The sequence below is a fragment of the Miniopterus schreibersii genome (genome assembly GCF_964146895.1).
Source record: "Miniopterus schreibersii genome assembly, chromosome: 1".
Lineage (NCBI taxonomy): Eukaryota > Metazoa > Chordata > Mammalia > Chiroptera > Miniopteridae > Miniopterus > Miniopterus schreibersii.
This window is the reverse complement of record NC_138101.1, coordinates 156662757-156681271: the sequence shown is the minus strand read 5'-3', so window position 1 is coordinate 156681271 and position 18515 is coordinate 156662757. Positions and strand designations below refer to the sequence as shown.

The window sequence follows — 18515 nt, the reverse complement described above, 5'->3', positions numbered from 1 at the left end:
AAAGCCAGGACCCCAATTCGGGCTTGCTAATAGTCTGTGATGAGGGGCACAAGGAGCTTTTGCCCTGAGCCTTTTCTCACTTGTCCTATCTACAGATTTTGACTCACGCTTCTATTGGGCAAGTGCCTTTGGTTCATGGACTCATGGACTCTTCTTGTCTGGAGTCAGGGTAAATCCAGTTACTGCTTCCTAACCACCTCACAAGGCATCTAAAGTTGACTCATAGCTAAATATTTTAATGCTTAAGATGTAATCCTGTTTGCTGAAAGTGGTTATCTCACAACCTAAAGGCTCTGTCTAATCCTGGCTTAATTCCTTTTACATCACACTAAATTATCCCATATCTTCCTTAGGAAGGCAGGGTAGCATTGTGGTTAAGAGTCAGACTTGGTGCCCGGCCGGGCGTGGCTCAACGGTTGAGCATCGGCCTAGGATCCAGGCGATCGGGGTTCGATTCCCGGTCAGGGCACATGCCCGGGTTGCGGGCTCAATCAATGACTTTCTCATCATTGATGTTTCTCTCTCTCTCTCTCTCTCCCTCTCCTTTTCTCTCTCTGAAATCAATAAAGATATTTTTTTTAAAAAAAAGAGTCAGACTTGGTAGCTCACAGACTTGGGCTCAAGCCTCAACTCTGCTTACTAACTGTGTCATTTTGAGCAATACTTGATTCCTTTAAGGCCCCATTTTCTCATCTAAAAAATGGGAGTAATAATAGTAGCTGTCTCTTAGAATTGTGAGGCATGAATGAGAAAATCGGTGTGTCTAGCCCATGGTACATTGTCAGTAATGTTATCCATTGCTATTTTGAGCTAGAGGGAACTATGTCAGGTGACACATACACTTATGACACACTTGCTCCTGTGTTTTCTTACACTTAGGTGAGAAGAAGATATGTCATTAAATTTTTAGGACTAAAGAGTCTGCCAAGCTATTCTTGGAAATTAAAAGATTTTAATTAAATTTTAAAAATTTTTAAATAAAGATTAAGAGTTTGGGAACTCAAAAACACTTCATTATAAGCAGTCCCTCCCCAGCTTCACCTTATGTGTTGCAAAGATCATCAGATTTGTTCTCAAGTACAATCTACGTCAACAAAGAAGATAAGAATCGGTTTACCTTTTCCTCATAGGGCTTGACTTTGGTCATGTAACCTCTGCAGCTTTGCCCTTGACTCCCAGCATTGCAAAGAATGCTGTATCCTGCACATCCAGACAGAGAGCTGGATTCACCAGCGAGCACCTTGTTTTGAATACGCCCAAGTTTTTCTCAAGAGTTTCAGATTTCCCAAACCCATGAAAACAGAAAAGCCCTAATTGAGAGAGGGTTGTCTACTGCAGGCACATCCCTTCTGCTGACTTTGTAATGGTTTTCTGGCCTCAAAGATCCTTTCCTCTATTTTCTCTCTTCACATCGATTTGCCTGGAAGGGAAGCTTGCATGTGTGCCCCGTCTTTGTACCCACGGGGCGTGCTCAGCCGTGTGGTGGTGCGGATGCTGATGTGGGCTCTGCTCCTTGTTCTTCAAACCACGTTTATGATACTTAGCACTTGAAATACTTCCTCAGCAATTTCAGCTTTGTGTGGCTCTTTCTGCATAAACCCAGTTCCACTCTAGGTACCCAGCACGAGGGGATGAGAAATGATTTCATATTGAATATTCTAGATTTGTGAAGCTGGAAGTTACCTGAAAGGGCTCAAAGGCTGCCAGTTCGTAAAAGGACATGCTGAGGCAGGAGGTGAATGAAATGGCATAGGAAAGGTTTATAAATTCCAAGGTTTTATGAATCTCATACCTTTAACTGTGAATTTCCATCACTTTAATAGATGATATGTTATTGGTTGTGTTGCCAGAAAAGAGAGTACAGGGGATTTTGATGATTTATCCATGCAAATAATTTGCATCTCTACTCCTCCAAAAAAAAATTGAGGACAATGTATTTGTAAAATTAACTTAAGCTGTTAATAACTGGCATGCTTCCTTGCTTCTCATTTTAAAAATTATATGTGAAGATTTACTGGGGCTTAAGTTTTTTTTGTTTTATTTTATTAACTGTACTAAAAAGGCCTAGTTGCTTTCAAAAATCTAATTTCAAATCCACTTGAGAGTTAAAATCATCGTAAAAGTCAGTAGAGCTCTAAGAAAGTGTGGTGGGCCAGTTAAGCCTAATGAACAGATTGTCACGAAGATTAATGTCCAGCTGTATATTTCCACACTAAAGCATCACAGGTCTCCTTTGAAAGCTAGTCTGCTTCAGAGAACGTTCCATGTACCTAACTGATGTTTTTCTTCCTTTCTAGAAACAAGCCAATGACCTCGTGAGCACCCTGATGAAATGTACACCTCACTACATTCGCTGCATAAAGCCAAATGAAACCAAGAAGCCCAAGGACTGGGAAGAGAGCAGGTATGGTGGAGACAGCAGATGCAGAGAGGTCCACACCGTGAGCCCGGCACAGTTTTCCCTTTTCTCAAGATAGACTGAGAGCAGAGCAGTTTAAATTACCTTCAGATGTGTTTCATGTCCTTGTGTCTTTAACTTTTTCGGGACAAAGACTATATATATATTATTTTTCTTCCTTGCCTTTTCCTAAAATGTTAGCAGTGCCATTCGGTTTAGAATTAGCAATTTATGTTTATCTTGGCTGCTCTAGGGGCAGATGGAAAAAAACACCCTTCATACCACAGAGTCAGGATGGTTTTAAAATTAGTTTGAGGCTCTGTGAGGAGTGCACTCGGCTCCTCATCGGCATCCACAGGATGTGGCCTAGAATGCTTAGCTCGGGGTTAAAAGTGAAGGTCCAAACTGCTGATTAAAAAGGCATCCCTCATTTGCTGTTATTCTTGAGGATACTGGGGATACACCCCAGCTCCTGTCATTACCCCAGACTGTTGACGGGCAGAGTGGCTCTCTGGGAGGGAGCCCGCGGGAAGGAGAGGCGTGGAGCAGAGGCATGCCTGAACCCTGTCCTGCCTGACTTCTGAGAAAGCTACGTCACTAGTCCTCCCACACCTGGCATTTAGGGGCGTGACCTGTGCAGGGTGGAATCAGGGTTGTTGCGTAGGAAAATGTTAAAATGATAACTAGAGAATACAGTTTTTGCATCCAGCTGAGGGACCCAGACACACATTTCTAAGGAGCCTGATCCCATGGACTACAGAGAGGAACCCACCATTGTCCTCAGATAGTCAAGTCCCTGGCCTTGAACTTATCTTTTTTTTCTTTTCTCTTAGAAAAAAGTAGATAGACTCTTAGGTATCAAGTGACTGAAAGTTAAACTTGAGCAGGAAGACCAGGATTAAAATTCAAAGCTGCTAATTACCTCCTCTGAGAGACATGTATAGGTCCATTTCCCACCCTGCCAGCAAGATCCTTTCTAACCCACAGCAGACAGATAAAACTTGATCCTTTGTGTATGTTACGGGCCATTGAGTTGGCCCTGACTCCTGGCAACCCTCTGAATGAGTGATACCTACGATGTCCTGTGTCCTCCACAGCCCTGCTCAGCTCCTTATGGGGTCCAACAATGTGCATTTTTACAAAGCTCCCAGGTGATGCTGGTGATGAGGGTCCAGGCGTCACACTTTGAGGACAGCTGATCTAGAGCCAAGGACTGGACTGGGATTTTGCAGAACTGTGTCCTGGTGCTGGCCTGTCACTTAAGTGAGACACAGTCTTCTCAGTCCTTAGTTTCTTTCTCTTCAAGAGGGTCAATCAGAAGGGGATCTCCCTCAGTCTGACAGATGAACCCCCCCCAGTCTGTTCCCCACGTTGTCAGCCTGCCTCTGCCTGTCTTTGTGTCATTCCTACACTCCCCTCTCGTGTTCAGCCACATACACATCACTCTTGTGCATTTACACACGGTGGGAGGGTGACGTCATAGGCAACCTCAGAAATAAATTACGGAGTCTCAGAAGCAGAGGTATTACTAATGGGTGCTTTAGCCCCTTCTTCCCCCCACTTCAGATTTCATCCGGCTTCCCTTCCCCAGCCCTTCCCAACAAACATTACCTTAAACAAACAATATAATCTCACTCACCCTGCAAACACAGTACCTCCCCAGTACACCACCCCCTACCCCACACAGATCCTCTGCAGAAAGATCCTCTAATGTAAAGATTTTGCAATAGCTCCTGGTTAAAGAGTTCCCAACCTTGATGCTACCTTCTCATGAAATCCAAACCGATTCACTGGAATATCAGAAAATGGAGAAACTGAGACAGTAGAATATGTATTCAGTAAATCCTCATAGAACCCCATGCTGGCTTTTTCAAATCACACCCCTTATTTGACTTGGAGCAGAGGACTCATAACATACGTTCATGTGAACTGGCTTTAAGGACTCTAAGGTGCTTGTTGGTCGAGTGCTGATTTATGTTTTCACTAGGATTGCTTCCTGGGGTCCCCCCATCCCAGTTCAGGTTTATTGGGTGACGGATGGTTTCGCTTCATCCGTGAGTGGGGCGCGTTGGGGTCCCGGAAAGGGCAGTGCACTTCATTGACGGCGATTACACGGTCAGTTGAAGCTCCTGGTGGACAGCGTTACTCATTCCACAAGTTTATGGGGTGCGGTTTATTTTTCTTCTCCTGTTGAAAATGTGTTTTTGTTTGGCTCTTGCAAAGTTGCCTGCCCTGGATTCTGAATTGCTGCCCTAGCAGGGTTCTCAGGCCTTGACCTACTTGTGTTAATGGCCAGGGACACTCAGGAAGAGGACTCCGCAGCCTCCCCCAGAGGGGAGGAGCTAGCACAGCAAAGGGGACAAGTGGGCATTGTCGGTGTGGCTGATGTTTACTGGGGAGGTGACAGCACCCAAGAATATGCAAAAATGAACTTGGATGCTTTGATTACATGAAATTTTACACTTTACAAAATTTCCTAAATTGATTCTTATTAAAGAAAATTTCGATGAGAAATTTCCTGATGATGGAAGTTACAATGAATGAAACAGTGTTTTAACATGATAAAATTTTAAACATTACAAAGTTTGCTAAACTGATTGTCCTGTTAGAGAAAATGTCTATGAGAAATTTCCTGATGATGGAAGTTAAAAGGAAGGAAACAGTGTTTTAGCATGAGGCAATTCCTGGGCATGGGACGTTTCTATTTGAATCAATGGGTGATGCATTCCCTGCCTCAGAAGCTTGGGGTGACACCAGTATTTATGAAAAATACTTAAAATGAGCAAATATCCCTAACTGGCAGCCTCCTGTGTACTTAACTTATTATAGGAAAGGCCAGTGGTGACTTTCAGATTTAGGAGCTTGGGAAAAAGGAAAATTACTTTCCCGAATCAGATTCCTTCCCCTTTAGTTAACCAGATATGCGTCATCAATCAAATGTGGATATTGTATGTTAATTCTTTATATGAAGAGTTTTTTAAAGTTAATTATCTTGAAGGGCTGACATTTCTGGATGCTGGTTCAAGTAAGACCAATCGGCCCGTGAGACATTTCAAACACACCTCACTGTGTGACCTCATCCTTCCCAAGCAGTCAAGGCTCCACCCCTCTTGCAGCTTAATTTTCCCACCTCCTCCCCTCCCACTACCCCAGGCCACAGGACTTTCCCATCTTTGTGCCTTTGCTTTCACTGTGCCTCCTGCCTTTCCCTCCTCTGCACCTGATAAATTCAGCTCAGCCTTCCAGGCCTGGGTACATGTCACCACTTCTGAGAATCCTCTCACTATGAAAACTTCATTTCTTTCTCAGTTCTCCTGTCCTGGTTTACTTGTGGTAGCTGTGACTGTTTTAGAACAATAACAGCTTTTTATGGCTCATGCCAAGAGCTGGCTAAGTGCTTTAATGAAATGTACCCAGTAGCAAGAAAGAACCAACGTCACCATCCCCATTTTACAGAAGTGGAAGCTGAGGCACAGAGAAGTTGCCCAGTGGCAGAGCCAGGGGTATACGTGGCTCTTGACTATTGTGTCATCAGTGAGGTCTCCAATAGGAACCATCCCGCGCACCTTGCGTAGTGTGGTGCGTAGTGGCACATAGTAGGTGTAAGCAAGTTGAAGGCTGCATTGGGAGTGGCAGGTTTCAGGAGAGCCTTGAGGGGAGACAGCTGGGGGGACCTATGTGAAGTTGTAAGGAGGGTGCTGCTCACTGTCCTTGCTGCACAGCAGGTTCACAGGGGGCCCGTTCCCTTCATCATCATACAGTCAACCCCAAATGTGCTCAGTCGGGGGAATGGGGAGCTGCCTTCATGCCACAACATGGTTCTGTCATCTGTCTCAAAGGATAGAGGAAATTAATTTTTTAATTTCTCATTGTCATGTTTCCAAGTGTCTGTATTAAACCACTCTGCACAACGTGCAGCAAAGGCCCTATTGATCTTCTGAGAGGGGATGATCAGAAGCTAGTGTCCAAGACCTGGCTCTCGGCTGCCAGGACACTTTGCTTTGGGGGGTAGGGATCACGATTCACAAATTCACATGTTCGTGCACCACCTCAGACACACCAGGCCCACTAAGTCAAAATCCACGGTGCAGAGATGGGCATGGGGCGTTTCTCGGATGTGATGATCCCCTGTGTAAGAGCGTCGATCTAGCACCACCCTGATCCATTTTCCAAAACATACTGCCAGTGTTTTACTATTAAAAAAACCAAACTAGCCCGGCCAGGTGTGGCTCAGCGGTTGAGCATCGACCTAGGATCCAGGAGATTGTAGTTCGATTCCTGGTCAAGGCACATGCCCAGGTTGCGGGCTTGATCCCCAGTTGGGGGCGTGCAGGAGGCAGCCGATCAATGACTCTCTCATCATTGATGTTTCTATCTCTCTTCCTCTCTCTGAAATCAATAAAGATATACATAAAATAAAATAAAAAGACTCACAATAAAATTTTAAAAAATAAAATGAACTAAAACTATAATTTACATACTTCTTAGAACATTTTTAACTTAGACGTTTGAAATATGCCCTTTCTTGCCTTGTATTTTAAAAACCTAGAAGGGTAATCTCATTACCTCTAGAATCACTACCAAACTTAAGGTTGATAGCAAAAACAGCTCCAGTGTCATTTAATTCAAAAGTTACAAGTTCTTTCCTTCAGTCTTTTGAAACACTGATATTTTTGTTCACAATCTGGGTGATAGGTATATGGCTTTTTGCTTTACTATCTTTTAAAATAGATATGTAAAATCTCTTCTGTAATTGCTGTATTTCATAATGAAATATTTTTTTATTAATATTATATAGCCTGAGGGTCAGCTCAGACTTAAACACTATAAATTGTACTGTTTTTAGTACAATTTATGTTTCCCTGCACCTTAGATTTGGGGGTTTGTAGGTAGGAGAGCAGGGTGAAAGAATTATCCAGTGATGTCCTGCCTCCACTCTCTCCTTTATAGGGTAAAGCACCAAGTAGAATACCTGGGTCTGAAAGAAAACATTCGAGTGAGAAGAGCTGGTTACGCCTATCGGCGCATCTTCCAGAAATTCCTGCAAAGGTAATGAACTGGTTTTAAACAGGTTTATTGAGATATAATTCAGATATCGTACAATTCACCCATTTAAAGTGTACAATTCATTGGCTTTTAATATATAGAGTTGTGTCTCCATCATCACAGTTAACTTTAGAACATTTTCATCACCCCAAAAAGAAATCCCAGTTCCCTAGTTGTCAACCCCCAGTTAGTCAGACACGGCTTCCTGTCCCTGTAGATATGCCTATTCCAGGCATTGCAGGTAAATAGAGTCATGCAGCATGTGTCCTTTGTCTGGCTTTTTTCACTTAGCATAACATTTTTAAGGCTCCCCCATGTGGTAGTATATAATCTGCACTTCATTTCTTTTCATTGCTGAATAATATTCCGATAGTATGCCAATATTCCAGTACACCACATTTTACTTGTTCGTTGATCAGTTGGTAGACATCAGTTGTTTCCACTTTTTGGCTCTTAAGAATAATAAATAATGCTGCTCTCCACATTCACACACATGTTTTTGTGTGGACATGTGTCTTTATTTCTCTTTCATACCTAAAAATGGAATGTCTGGGTCATACGGTAACTCTATGTGTAACCTTTTTGATGAACTGCTAGGTTTTTTCCAAAGTGGCTGTATCGGTTTACATCCCCACCAGCAGTGTCTGAGGGTTCCGGTTTGTATGCATCCTTGCCAACATCTGTTATCTGACTTTCTAATCGTAGCCGTCCGAATGGGTATGAAGTGGTACCTCACTGTGGTTTTGATTTGTGTTTCCCTCATGAGAAATGATATTGAGCATCTTTTTATGTGGTATTTGGCCATTAGCAAAATAGCTGTTCGGGTCCTTTCCCCTTTTTTAATTGAGTTGTCTTTTTATTAAGTTGTAGCAGAATTCTTTCTGTCATCATTTACTGTAAAATAAATCAGTAGCCACAAGTTATTGGTATGTGTAGGGTAACACAAGTTCACAAATTCATGATAATTTTTACACGGGAAGGGCTGAGGTTTCACTTGACTATGCAAATTAATAGTATGAAGACAGTTTCAGGAAAATATTTAACCTACTTAAGAAAAGAAGCTTAAACTATTTCACCTCAAAATTTTTGTACAGTCCATCAGTTTAAATTTAAACTGATTTTTATATTTCCATTAGAGTATACTTGGAAGACCTGTACTTATATCATTCTTATTTTGTGATACTCGTTTTTGAAAAAGATAAAATTTCGTGTCCTTAAAGTATTATAGGATTCTAACTTCTCTAATAATTCTAAATTAGTGGAGTTTCATTGTATTTTCTATATCTAGTATTTAACTTGCTTTAAGAAAGAAGGAAGCCATATTTAGCATCTTAATCAGAAAATAATTATGTTTTCCTTATAATACAAGAGCAGGATGAAAGAAAATTTTAATTCCTATCTTATGTAACAAAGAGGAAGCAGGCTGAAGAAGTTTACTTGTCTTTGAAATCCAGTACATCTAACAAAATAATTTTTCCTTTGGGGCTGTTGTTTCGTGTGCCCTGAGATTGGGATGGCTGCCCTACAGTCGTCGGTGCAGGTCATTGATGTGGAAGGTCAGGAGATCGTTTCATAAAGTAAAACCTCATTGCCTCTGTGCTCTCACATTCAAGATTCCCGATAATTTTGGAGGTGGATTAGACTAGGAATAAATTCCCCCTCACGGCTCTCTTAATTAAAGGGGCCACTATGCCTACCGTGTAAGCAGAGCTGTATGAAAGGAAGTATGTAGGAAGCTGAGAAAATAAATTTGCAGAGCTCTTGCATTGCTATAGCGGCATCCCTTTGCCAACAAACAACTGAGATGTTAATTATGAAAGGCTTTTTAAGCAGATCCGTAACACTAGCTTAGCACGGGGTTTCTCAGCCTTAGCTACTAACATTTTGGGCTTGATGAGTCTTCATGGTGGGGGCCATCCTCTACATTGTAGGGGCTTAGCAACATCCTTGGCCTCTAACCACTAGAAGCCTGTAGTACAACGTCCCCCCTACCCCAAGTTGTGACAACCAAAAATATATATAGACAATTACCTAATGTCCTGGCGGGACGGGGGTGGGAGGGGCAAAGCCAGTTAAGAACCATAGCTTATATAAATCATTTAAATTTTTGCAAAACTGCATTTTTTTAAATACCTTTTTTCAATTAAGAGAAAATAATTAAATGCAGAAAATAGTGAATGAAAAGTGTTTCCTCCATCTTTCCCTAATTCAGAAAAGCCTGCCACGCTAATTCCAACACATTTATAATTTTATTTTCCAATATTTTTTCTGTACTTAAAAACTCTTTTTTATTTGATCCTTGCAAATTCTCTCTGAATTCGCATCACTGTTGAAAAATGATAGATATTTTTAAACATCTAATCTTGATTTTTTTTAATTTTTTTTTTTTTCTTGAGAAATTAATTCTGAAAGATCTCCTTCCTTCCATATTATTTAAAAACAAACAAACCAGCTACCCTGACTTCCATAGGCAATGCTGTGAGCTCACAGCCCTGGGAAGAGCAGGAAATCCACCGCTGTCCTCACAGGAATGTGTTACTGTTTGCAGCAGCTCCTTAAACTGTGAAATGGTCTCATTTGTTATAATATCCTGACCTCTTTCAAGTGCCATGCTAGCTTCATGAATCCATGCATGGCACCTTCTTCTGTAACTTACACAGAGTAAACATGTAGTGAATGCCTGTTAAGCCCTTTATATTGAGAGGCTTTCACTGAAATGATTCTGTCCTTAGAAGCCTCCCTTCTTAGCTCTCCTGCTATGGGCAGCCCTGTCTTATGAAAAGCAGACATTTTTGATGTTGTCATACTTCTTGTGATTTGAGAAGACTCTGAGGATAATAAAATTTGAAAGGAAATTTATTTTTCAATAAAAAGTACATCTTTAGTCTCCCACTCAAAAATAGCTAGAAGGCCATATGTGTCAATGGGCAGCAAATATTTCTCCAGAGACAATGTAGTTTTCCATAAGATGTGTGAGTCTGGGATCCTCTTCATAACAGAGTCCACCACTGACTGTATCAACATGTGATCCTCCGTAAACCATCTCATCATTCCTTTACTTTCTCCATGGCTGAGAGAAAAGGCTTTGTTTATAAAATTGTTTTCTAGGTGTTCACGGAAAGGCTGCCCAGTGAGAAACAGAAAGTAACAACCTGCAGGGAAAGAATGTATTAATACCCAGCACAACTATCCACATATACATCATACAGCCCTCCCTGGGAAGGAAGCCCACAGATCTAAACAGACCAGTGGTTCAGACACAACCTAGAGCTTAAAAAATAGAAAACAGGGTTTTTGTGTGTGTTCATTATCTTGTTGAAAAATCCTTTATATTTATTAAAACCATCCCTCTTGACTGAGAATTGGAGACTTAATAATCAAAAGATGCCTTAATTTTCCCACCAGTGGGCCATGTGCCCTTGAAATAAATCCTTCTCTGCTTTAAGCAGTAGAGGGGAGATCCCTATTTACCACTTTCATGTCTTTAGAAAGTGTCAAAAAGCTGTGAGAAATGGCAGCCACTTTGATTCTCAGTTTGGGAAAGTATCTGTAAGTTCTTAGAAAACACCTTTTGAACTGGGCAGTGTGTGCTCCTTACTGTGGTTGGAAGAAATAAACCTAAATGTGGATTCTGATTCTTAGGAAGAAAAATGTGATAGAAACACGAGGGATTTGCAAAATTTATCTTATAGCTCCATTTACATTTCCTCACAAACATACTTCCCTTGACCTTGACCTGACCCCTCAGAATGTGGGGCTGGAGAAAGGATGCTTATGAGCAGAGGCATTCCATGCCACGGGCATGAGAGAAGAAAGAAGAGCAAGCTCAGGAAAGCATGAAATGTAGAGAGTGTCTACTGGCTGCCAGTATTTTTGTGTCCTTGGAGATTGGAAACTTCCTTAACTCCAAGTGCCAGCAGCTAAAGGTCAGTGGGGTCTGGGTTGCATTTCCTCTGAGGAGGAAACATTGGATTGGTCATCTGAGAGATAACAAGGAGCCTACCCATCTCTAAGGGCAGGGAAGAGAATTCTGGGCAGAGAGAACAGCTGGAGCAAAGGCCTTGAAATGAAATATTGGCATATTTGAGTCTTAAACTGAAAGTACTCAATGAAAGGAGTGTAAGCCATTATGCTTACCTCTCCAGAATTATCACAGGCACCAGTTAGGCAATGCACCATTGCCGTGTGCAACTGTTCCCACTTGTATATCTTGGAATAAACAAGTGAACTGAGTGTACTTACTTAGTAGGAGAACATTGTACCAGAATTATATGCCCCGTTCTCTCCAGCGGAAAGAAAAGGAAATGAGGATGCATCAGGTTTCATGAAAGCAAAGGGGACCAGCACCAGTGGTCCATGGTCAGAGGGCCCTGGCAATGCCAGGCTTTGGTCATCTTACCCAGACCCAAACTGTTGGGGGAGAGTAGGGAAGAGAAAGTCTCTGCATAACAAGTTCCTTACTATAAAAAACTCAAATGAAAAATATAACATTATTTTAATACGGGGGAAATGTGAAATGCAGAGAGCTACCTATTTGCAATTGCACAATAAAGATACTTTAGTTTATAGTTTTTATTTGGTTAAGCCAGGCAAAATTGCACTCTTAGAAACTGACCATCTTGGAGGTCTGGCTTTTTCTTTCTCACCCGTACTCTGCATGGACTTCTCTCCCTCTCTCTCCCTCACCCATTTAGATTGCGGGTACCTTGCCTCTTTTCACCAGCTCCCCCTGTGGCATCTAGAAAGGCTCTGCTGTCAGTCATTTATATGTGGCTTTGTTTGTTTAATTGACTTCATTACACCATGTATGAAATGTATTTGTGCTAATGTGTGACTTGAACTAGGCATTTTCATTTTTAAGCATTTTGTCTATGATTATGAAATAGGAGGACTTGCTTCTCCAGGAAATATATGATATCAGGCAAGATGTGGGTATTTGGGAGAAGTGGAGAGGGTCTCTAGAATCACCTTAGCCCCAGTCAGGTAGCTCTCAGGGTGTGATAATACCTGGCTCTGTCCTCTCAGGGGGCCTGGGTCCTGAGGGCAGGCCACTTGTCAAGGTTTCCTTCACCCTCAGGTGCCACAAGTCAGTGTGATCCTGTAGTAGCTCCTAGGAACAAAGGAAGGACTGGCTTCTCTGGAGCCCTGGGCTCATTCGTAGGCTGTATCCCTGATACGCCTGCCTGTAGACCACACCTCCCGCTTCTCACCTGTTCGCTCCTTCTCTCATTTCTCCCTCCACCCTTCTCTCCTTCCTGCCACCTCAAGTCTTCGGTACCTTCTGCATTTGACATCTTGTAATGTGCTTCTCGCTCCTCTATCCTGTCAGCCTCTCATATATGTCAGCCTAATGTTTCTAACATAGACACGTGTAGAAGTGTATAACTCTTTAAAAGAAATACCTACACATCACCAATTAGCGGCTTATATGTAGAACCTTGATTAAAGAAAATGATTGAGGTTCAGATCCCAGCTCTGACACTTACTACGAAGTAACCTTAGGCAAGTCTCTATTTGCCTCTGTTTTCTACTCTGCAAAGTGGAAAAACCAACCTGATCAGGTTGCTGTAAGAATAAAATTAGATCATACATTTAAGCACCAAGAACAGCACCTGGTGCAGAGAGAGCGCGCGGTGAGTGTTCGCCATTAACCTTAGTTATCACCGCTGAGAGCCAGGCATGCGGGGCGGTGCTCGTCTGAGCCACGCAGATGTGGCACCCAAGAGGCATACATTAACCAAATAAGCACAAACATGAATATACTTAAAAATGATGATACATGATCTGAAAGGAAATGTGTGGGTTTTTTACGAGAGAAAATAGCAAGGGGGTGCTTTTGTGTGGGTAGTCCAAAAAGGCCTCTCTGGGGTGCCACTGAAGGGGCGTCGCCCTGAGCAGGAGCAGCCACGTGACGAGTTTGGAGACCAGCACACCGGGTAGAGAGAGGGAACAGCATGGGCAGGGGCTCTGAGGAGGGAGATGGTTGAGAGGCCATCCTCCCTGGAACGCGGTGAGCCAAAGGGAGAGCGGAGGGAAGAGACTGGGGAATAAATAGCCTTGTCACCAAGATGCACAGAATTCCAAAGACGAAGGTTGATAAATCGTAACAATAGCACCTGCTTAGAGGGAGCTTTATAAAACTCAGCAGTAACTGTTCAGCGCTCTGAAGAAATCAAGGGAAATCAGTATTGAGAAAAGACCATTTGATTTTGCCTGAGGAGTAGCACGGGTGACCTTCAGCAATGCTATTTTTAGACAGTGACTGATAGAAAGGAAAAGCAGATTTTCAGCGAGGCGTTAACTTGAAAACGGTCAGATAGGGAGCGAGGAGGATGCATCCCAGACCCTGTGGACTCTGCAGTTGTCGAGATCCATCCCTAAGCCTTTGGCCTGAGGTGAATGGGTCTCTAGGACCCAGCAAGGCCAGGTGCCTTTGGGTGCTGGTGCCGCCCAGGTCTGATCCTTCTCTCTTCATTGTCCCCACAGGTATGCCATTCTGACCAAAGCCACCTGGCCCTCATGGAGAGGAGACGAGAAACAAGGTGTCCTCCACCTGCTGCAGTCCGTCAACATGGACAGCGACCAGTTCCAGCTCGGGAGGAGCAAAGTATTCATTAAAGCCCCCGAGTCTGTGAGTGCCGACTCCACCCCACAGCACGCTGGCTGCTTTCTCTCATCCTTGGGCTCATGTCTTAATGTTGTCTCCTCCAAGGTTTTCCTCCGCTTCCAATCTAAGGATGGGCCATTCCCCACACCCCTGCTCCCTCACAGCCTTCAGAGCACCAGCACGTGTAAAGAATTGTCATACGTGGTTTCTTTTCTTACTTAAGAGTCTCTCTCCCATTCTATTTTTATTTATTTATTTATTTTTTAAAATATATCTGTTTATTTCAGAGAGAGGAAAGGAGAGGGAGAGAGAGACAGAAACATCAATGATGAGAGTCACTGATTGGCTGCCTCCTGCACGCCCCCTGCTGGGGATGGAGCCCGAAACCCGGGCATGTGCCCCGGCCGGGAATCGAACCCCGATCGTCTGGATCCTAGGTCGATGCTCAACCACTGAGCCACACCCAGCTGGGCTCTCTCCCATTCTAGATGATCATCTCCTTGAGGCCAGGGACCCTTGTCTGTTCTGTATGCCATTGTGTACTCAGAGCCTCCTGTAGAAAGCAGCTCCTGGGAGGTGCCCAATAGTTGTTTACAGTGTCCAATAGTGTCTGAGCTAAAAGTGGCTTCTTTGTCCCACATACAAGGCTTGGCTGAACCTACCTCCTCACCTGGGTTGACACCAAGCAGGCCCAGGCCTCCTCTTTGAGGGAGGAGCAGTGCTTGGGGATGATATTCCCAGGACTATATGTTGAAGACCAGGAGGGAGCCTGGAAAGGATGCTGAGACAAATAGAGAGGGGGAATCTCAGGGTTTATAGAAAACAAATATTTGCCGGTAAGGAATTCAAACACTCTTACAATTCACAAGCTTATTAGACCTCTGCAGATTAATTTGGGGGAACTTCTTTATCTTTCCTGATGAGGGTGTGGTCCCTGTGAGCCCAGGGAGCATCCGTAGGAGGCTCTCAGCTGAGCGGGAACCCAGCCCAGCCCCTCCATCTGCGCAGTGAGCTCTGGCCTGCGGAGTGAGGGCTTTGCTTTCTAAGGTGGAGAAACTGCTGGAACTAACCAGGTCTGGCATCACCTTTTCTTGAGGTTCCTGTAACAATCACAAGACTCCATTTCAAGGGGTCTGTGGTCAACTTGGCGAAATTAGTCATTTGATCAAAGGGAAATAAAATGAAAACGTGCCATGTTGGTACTAAGGAAACACCTGACTAGTCAAATCCTGGTCTGGCGGTGAGTTTTCCTTTGCTTTAGAAGAGGGGCTGTGGCGGCTCTGCCTGCCCCGCAGGGTGAGCCTGACACCCACAAGTGATAACAGCTGTACGTGAATGGCTTTATGAGCCTGAAGACTTAAATAAATGGCACACATCGATAGAGCCCATCTATGAGAAGTTTGCGGTAGCATTTTCCGCTCTGAGTTATTTGTAGCTTCATAGTGATTTCATTTCCAAATATAAAATGGAAATGTCGTGTGTTATGCACCATTAAGCAACCCACAGCACAGTTCCTGTTCTTTCTACAACGGGGCGGAGTGATTTATCAGTACAATGCAGAACTCCTCTGTTATTCATACCTGCTTTTTTTTTTTTTTTTTTTTTTACTTTTTTGACTTGTTAAATTTTCACATATAATTAAAACAGCCTCAATGTTTTACATACTTTTTTTCCCCCCTGAATCAGTGGAGCTTTGGGGTTTTAGTTCCAAAATCAAGATTTATTTTTAGGGTTTTTTCCTTTCCCTGTCTTCCTCCCAATTGCTTTATTATCATCGCTTGACTCTCCCCCATCTTTTTACACACACACACCCCATCACCACCACTCTCTCCTCCCTCATCACTCATCTGTCCACAGTTAGCCCTGACATTGCAAATACTTTTGCAAAAACTGGTTTTTAAAAACCCACTTTGTGATTTCTGTCTTGACTTTTATAGTGAATGTGCTGAATATACAAAATACCCCATTTGTTTTAAGAACCCACATGAGACATCAGGCACCAAAGGGCTTGGTTTTGCATTTTGCTACATGTGTCTGTGATTGGGGGTCTCTGTTTTTGTTTTCTCTCTCTCTTTCTTTTCAACCAACCCGACTTTGAACACACACGGCCTTTGTAAAGAACCTAAAACTCAGCTGATCTTTGAAATAGCCTCTCAGAAGTTGGAAATTGGTTGCCTCTCCAACCTCTCCGAGTCACAGTGTATTTTCTGTGGCACTCCCAAAATAGTGCTGGGAAAGCAGGAGAAATCGAGGCTTACACAGAAACGCAAGATACGACACGCCAGCGAATATGCTTATGACAGGAACCGCAGGCCAACACTGTAAACCTTCTGTCCGGTGCTAAACTATTATTCCCTTTTGTTTCTAGAAATATGCGTCTCACGCCTGTTGGATGCTGGGGCCCCTCTGCTGGCAGCTTGCATTTGCGATGTTGTTTCTGCACAGTGGGCTGTGGGAAGGAGAAGCTGAGTAACAGGAGGGATAGATGTGGCTCCTGAGTACAGACCCAGATAAACAAAGACAACAAATCAAGCCCAGCTGCCTTCAAACCAAATTTGCTTGTTTACTTCTGGAGCATTTTTGCAGCGATGGTTCATCTTTTTTTACTTTGGGTTTTTATTGTTGCTTTTAATTTTTTCCCCTAGAGATTCCACTTCCTAGGTGAATGCAAAAGTTTTCCACCTCATGAGTTGACAAATTGCAGGCTGGCTTCTGTGTCAAAGTGAGGAAGAGCCTGGCAGAACCCGAAGGCCTTTGGTTCACTTCCCAGCCCCACCTAATCTTAGTTCCAGTTTTTTCATCTGTAAAATGGAGATAACAGAAATATGGGGCTCGGTCATGTAGTTGTTGAGGGGGTGAATGAAAAAAAATGCACGTGAAGCGTCTAGAATGATTCCTGACCCACAGCAGGCGCTCGGTGCACCACGGTGATTACAGCAGGATCTAGGATGTGCTGGTTGGGACCTGAATTCACCAAGAGGGACTGAGACTGTTTTGTTTAAGGGCCCATATCAGACACTGTCAGGTCTTGAGGCTCGGGCCACTCTAACAATGAATACGAATTGCTGCACCGCACTCAACGAAGCTCTGGAATAACTAAAGTGGTAACAATGAGCTGTTACCACTATCAGATCCAGCTGTTTTCTATTATGTTTCTATACCAGTGTTTCTCAGTGGTTACAGTGTCGGCCTACACACTGAAGGGTCCTGGGTTTGATTCCAGGTCAAGGGCATGTACCTGGGTTGCAGGTTCAATCCTGGGTGCCAAAGGCAGCCAATCAGTGTGTCTTTCTGACATCTCTCTCTCTATCTCTCTCCCCCCCTTCCTTCCACTCTCTCTAAAAAACAAAAATCGCCCGGCCAGGCGTGGCTCAGCGGTTGAGCGTCGACCTAGGATCCAGGCGATCGGGGTTCGATTCCCGGTCAGGGCACATGCCCGGGTTGCGGGCTCGATCAGTGACTTTCTCATCGATGATGTTTCTATCTCTCTCTCTTCCTCTCCTTTCCTCTCTCTGAAATCAATAAAGATATATCTTTAATAAAAAAAACAAAAATCAATGGAAAAATTTCCTCTGGTGAGGATTTATATCATAAACAACATCCCTGCTAGTCATTTTTTCAGCCTTGCGCCCGAGTCTGGAAGCTGCCTTCCGTGTGCTGCCCGGGTCTTGGGCCCGGGCTCACGGCCGCCTTCTCTGCGTTCGCAGCTGTTTCTCCTGGAGGAGATGAGGGAGAGGAAGTACGACGGCTACGCTCGGGTGATCCAGAAGTCATGGAGGAAGTTCGTGGCGCGGAAGAAATACGTCCAGATGAGGGAAGAAGGTATTGCAGTCATTTTGGTTCGTGCGCTTAACCGATCTCAAGAGTAATTTTGAGCTTAGGTGAAAGTTACCAATTTATCGTACTTTGCAGATAATGTCGCGTGTGAAAACTCTTGCACTCCTTTAGTCTCTGTGTCTTTTCCTCCTTTTTCTGGGGGACTGACCCTTCTCCCCTCTCTGCCTGCTGGGCGTTGCAGCCTCAGACCTCCTGCTGAACAAGAAGGAGAGGAGGAGGAACAGCATTAACAGGAACTTCATCGGGGATTACATCGGGATGGAGGAGCACCCCGAGCTCCAGCAGTTTGTGGGCAAGAGGGAGAAGATTGATTTTGCAGACACGGTGATCAAGTACGACAGGAGGTTCAAGGTACACGCTGGCTGCCCGCCTACAGTCACCAAGCGGGTTCCGTGGTTGTAAAAATAACTCATAATTGTGTGTTTCTTATTACCAAAACAGAACATGTTCACTGTAGAAAAATAGAGAAAATGCAGAGAAGCCAAAAGAAAAATAGCTACCTATACCCAGAGACAGTGTTAACATTTTGTGTATGTCCTTTAGAACTTTTTTTATACAGATATAGTTCTGTATATTTAGTTTTATAAAAATGAGATCAGCATTACATGCTGGTTTCTTTTTCTGGGT

The 18515-nt window shown here is 43.5% G+C and overlaps 1 protein-coding gene across 1 annotated transcript in view; it reads left to right on the top strand.

Annotated features, from left to right (window-relative positions):
* The window catches only part of MYO1E (myosin IE), a 181591-nt gene that overhangs the window by 132873 nt on the left and 30203 nt on the right, over window positions 1-18515 (top strand). Inside the window, exons 17-21 of the mRNA XM_081128965.1 lie at window positions 2298-2404; window positions 7349-7447; window positions 13931-14075; window positions 17759-17873; window positions 18070-18239. Coding sequence (XP_080985091.1) covers window positions 2298-2404; window positions 7349-7447; window positions 13931-14075; window positions 17759-17873; window positions 18070-18239 — 636 coding nt within the window. The remainder of the gene's footprint in view (window positions 1-2297; window positions 2405-7348; window positions 7448-13930; window positions 14076-17758; window positions 17874-18069; window positions 18240-18515) is intronic.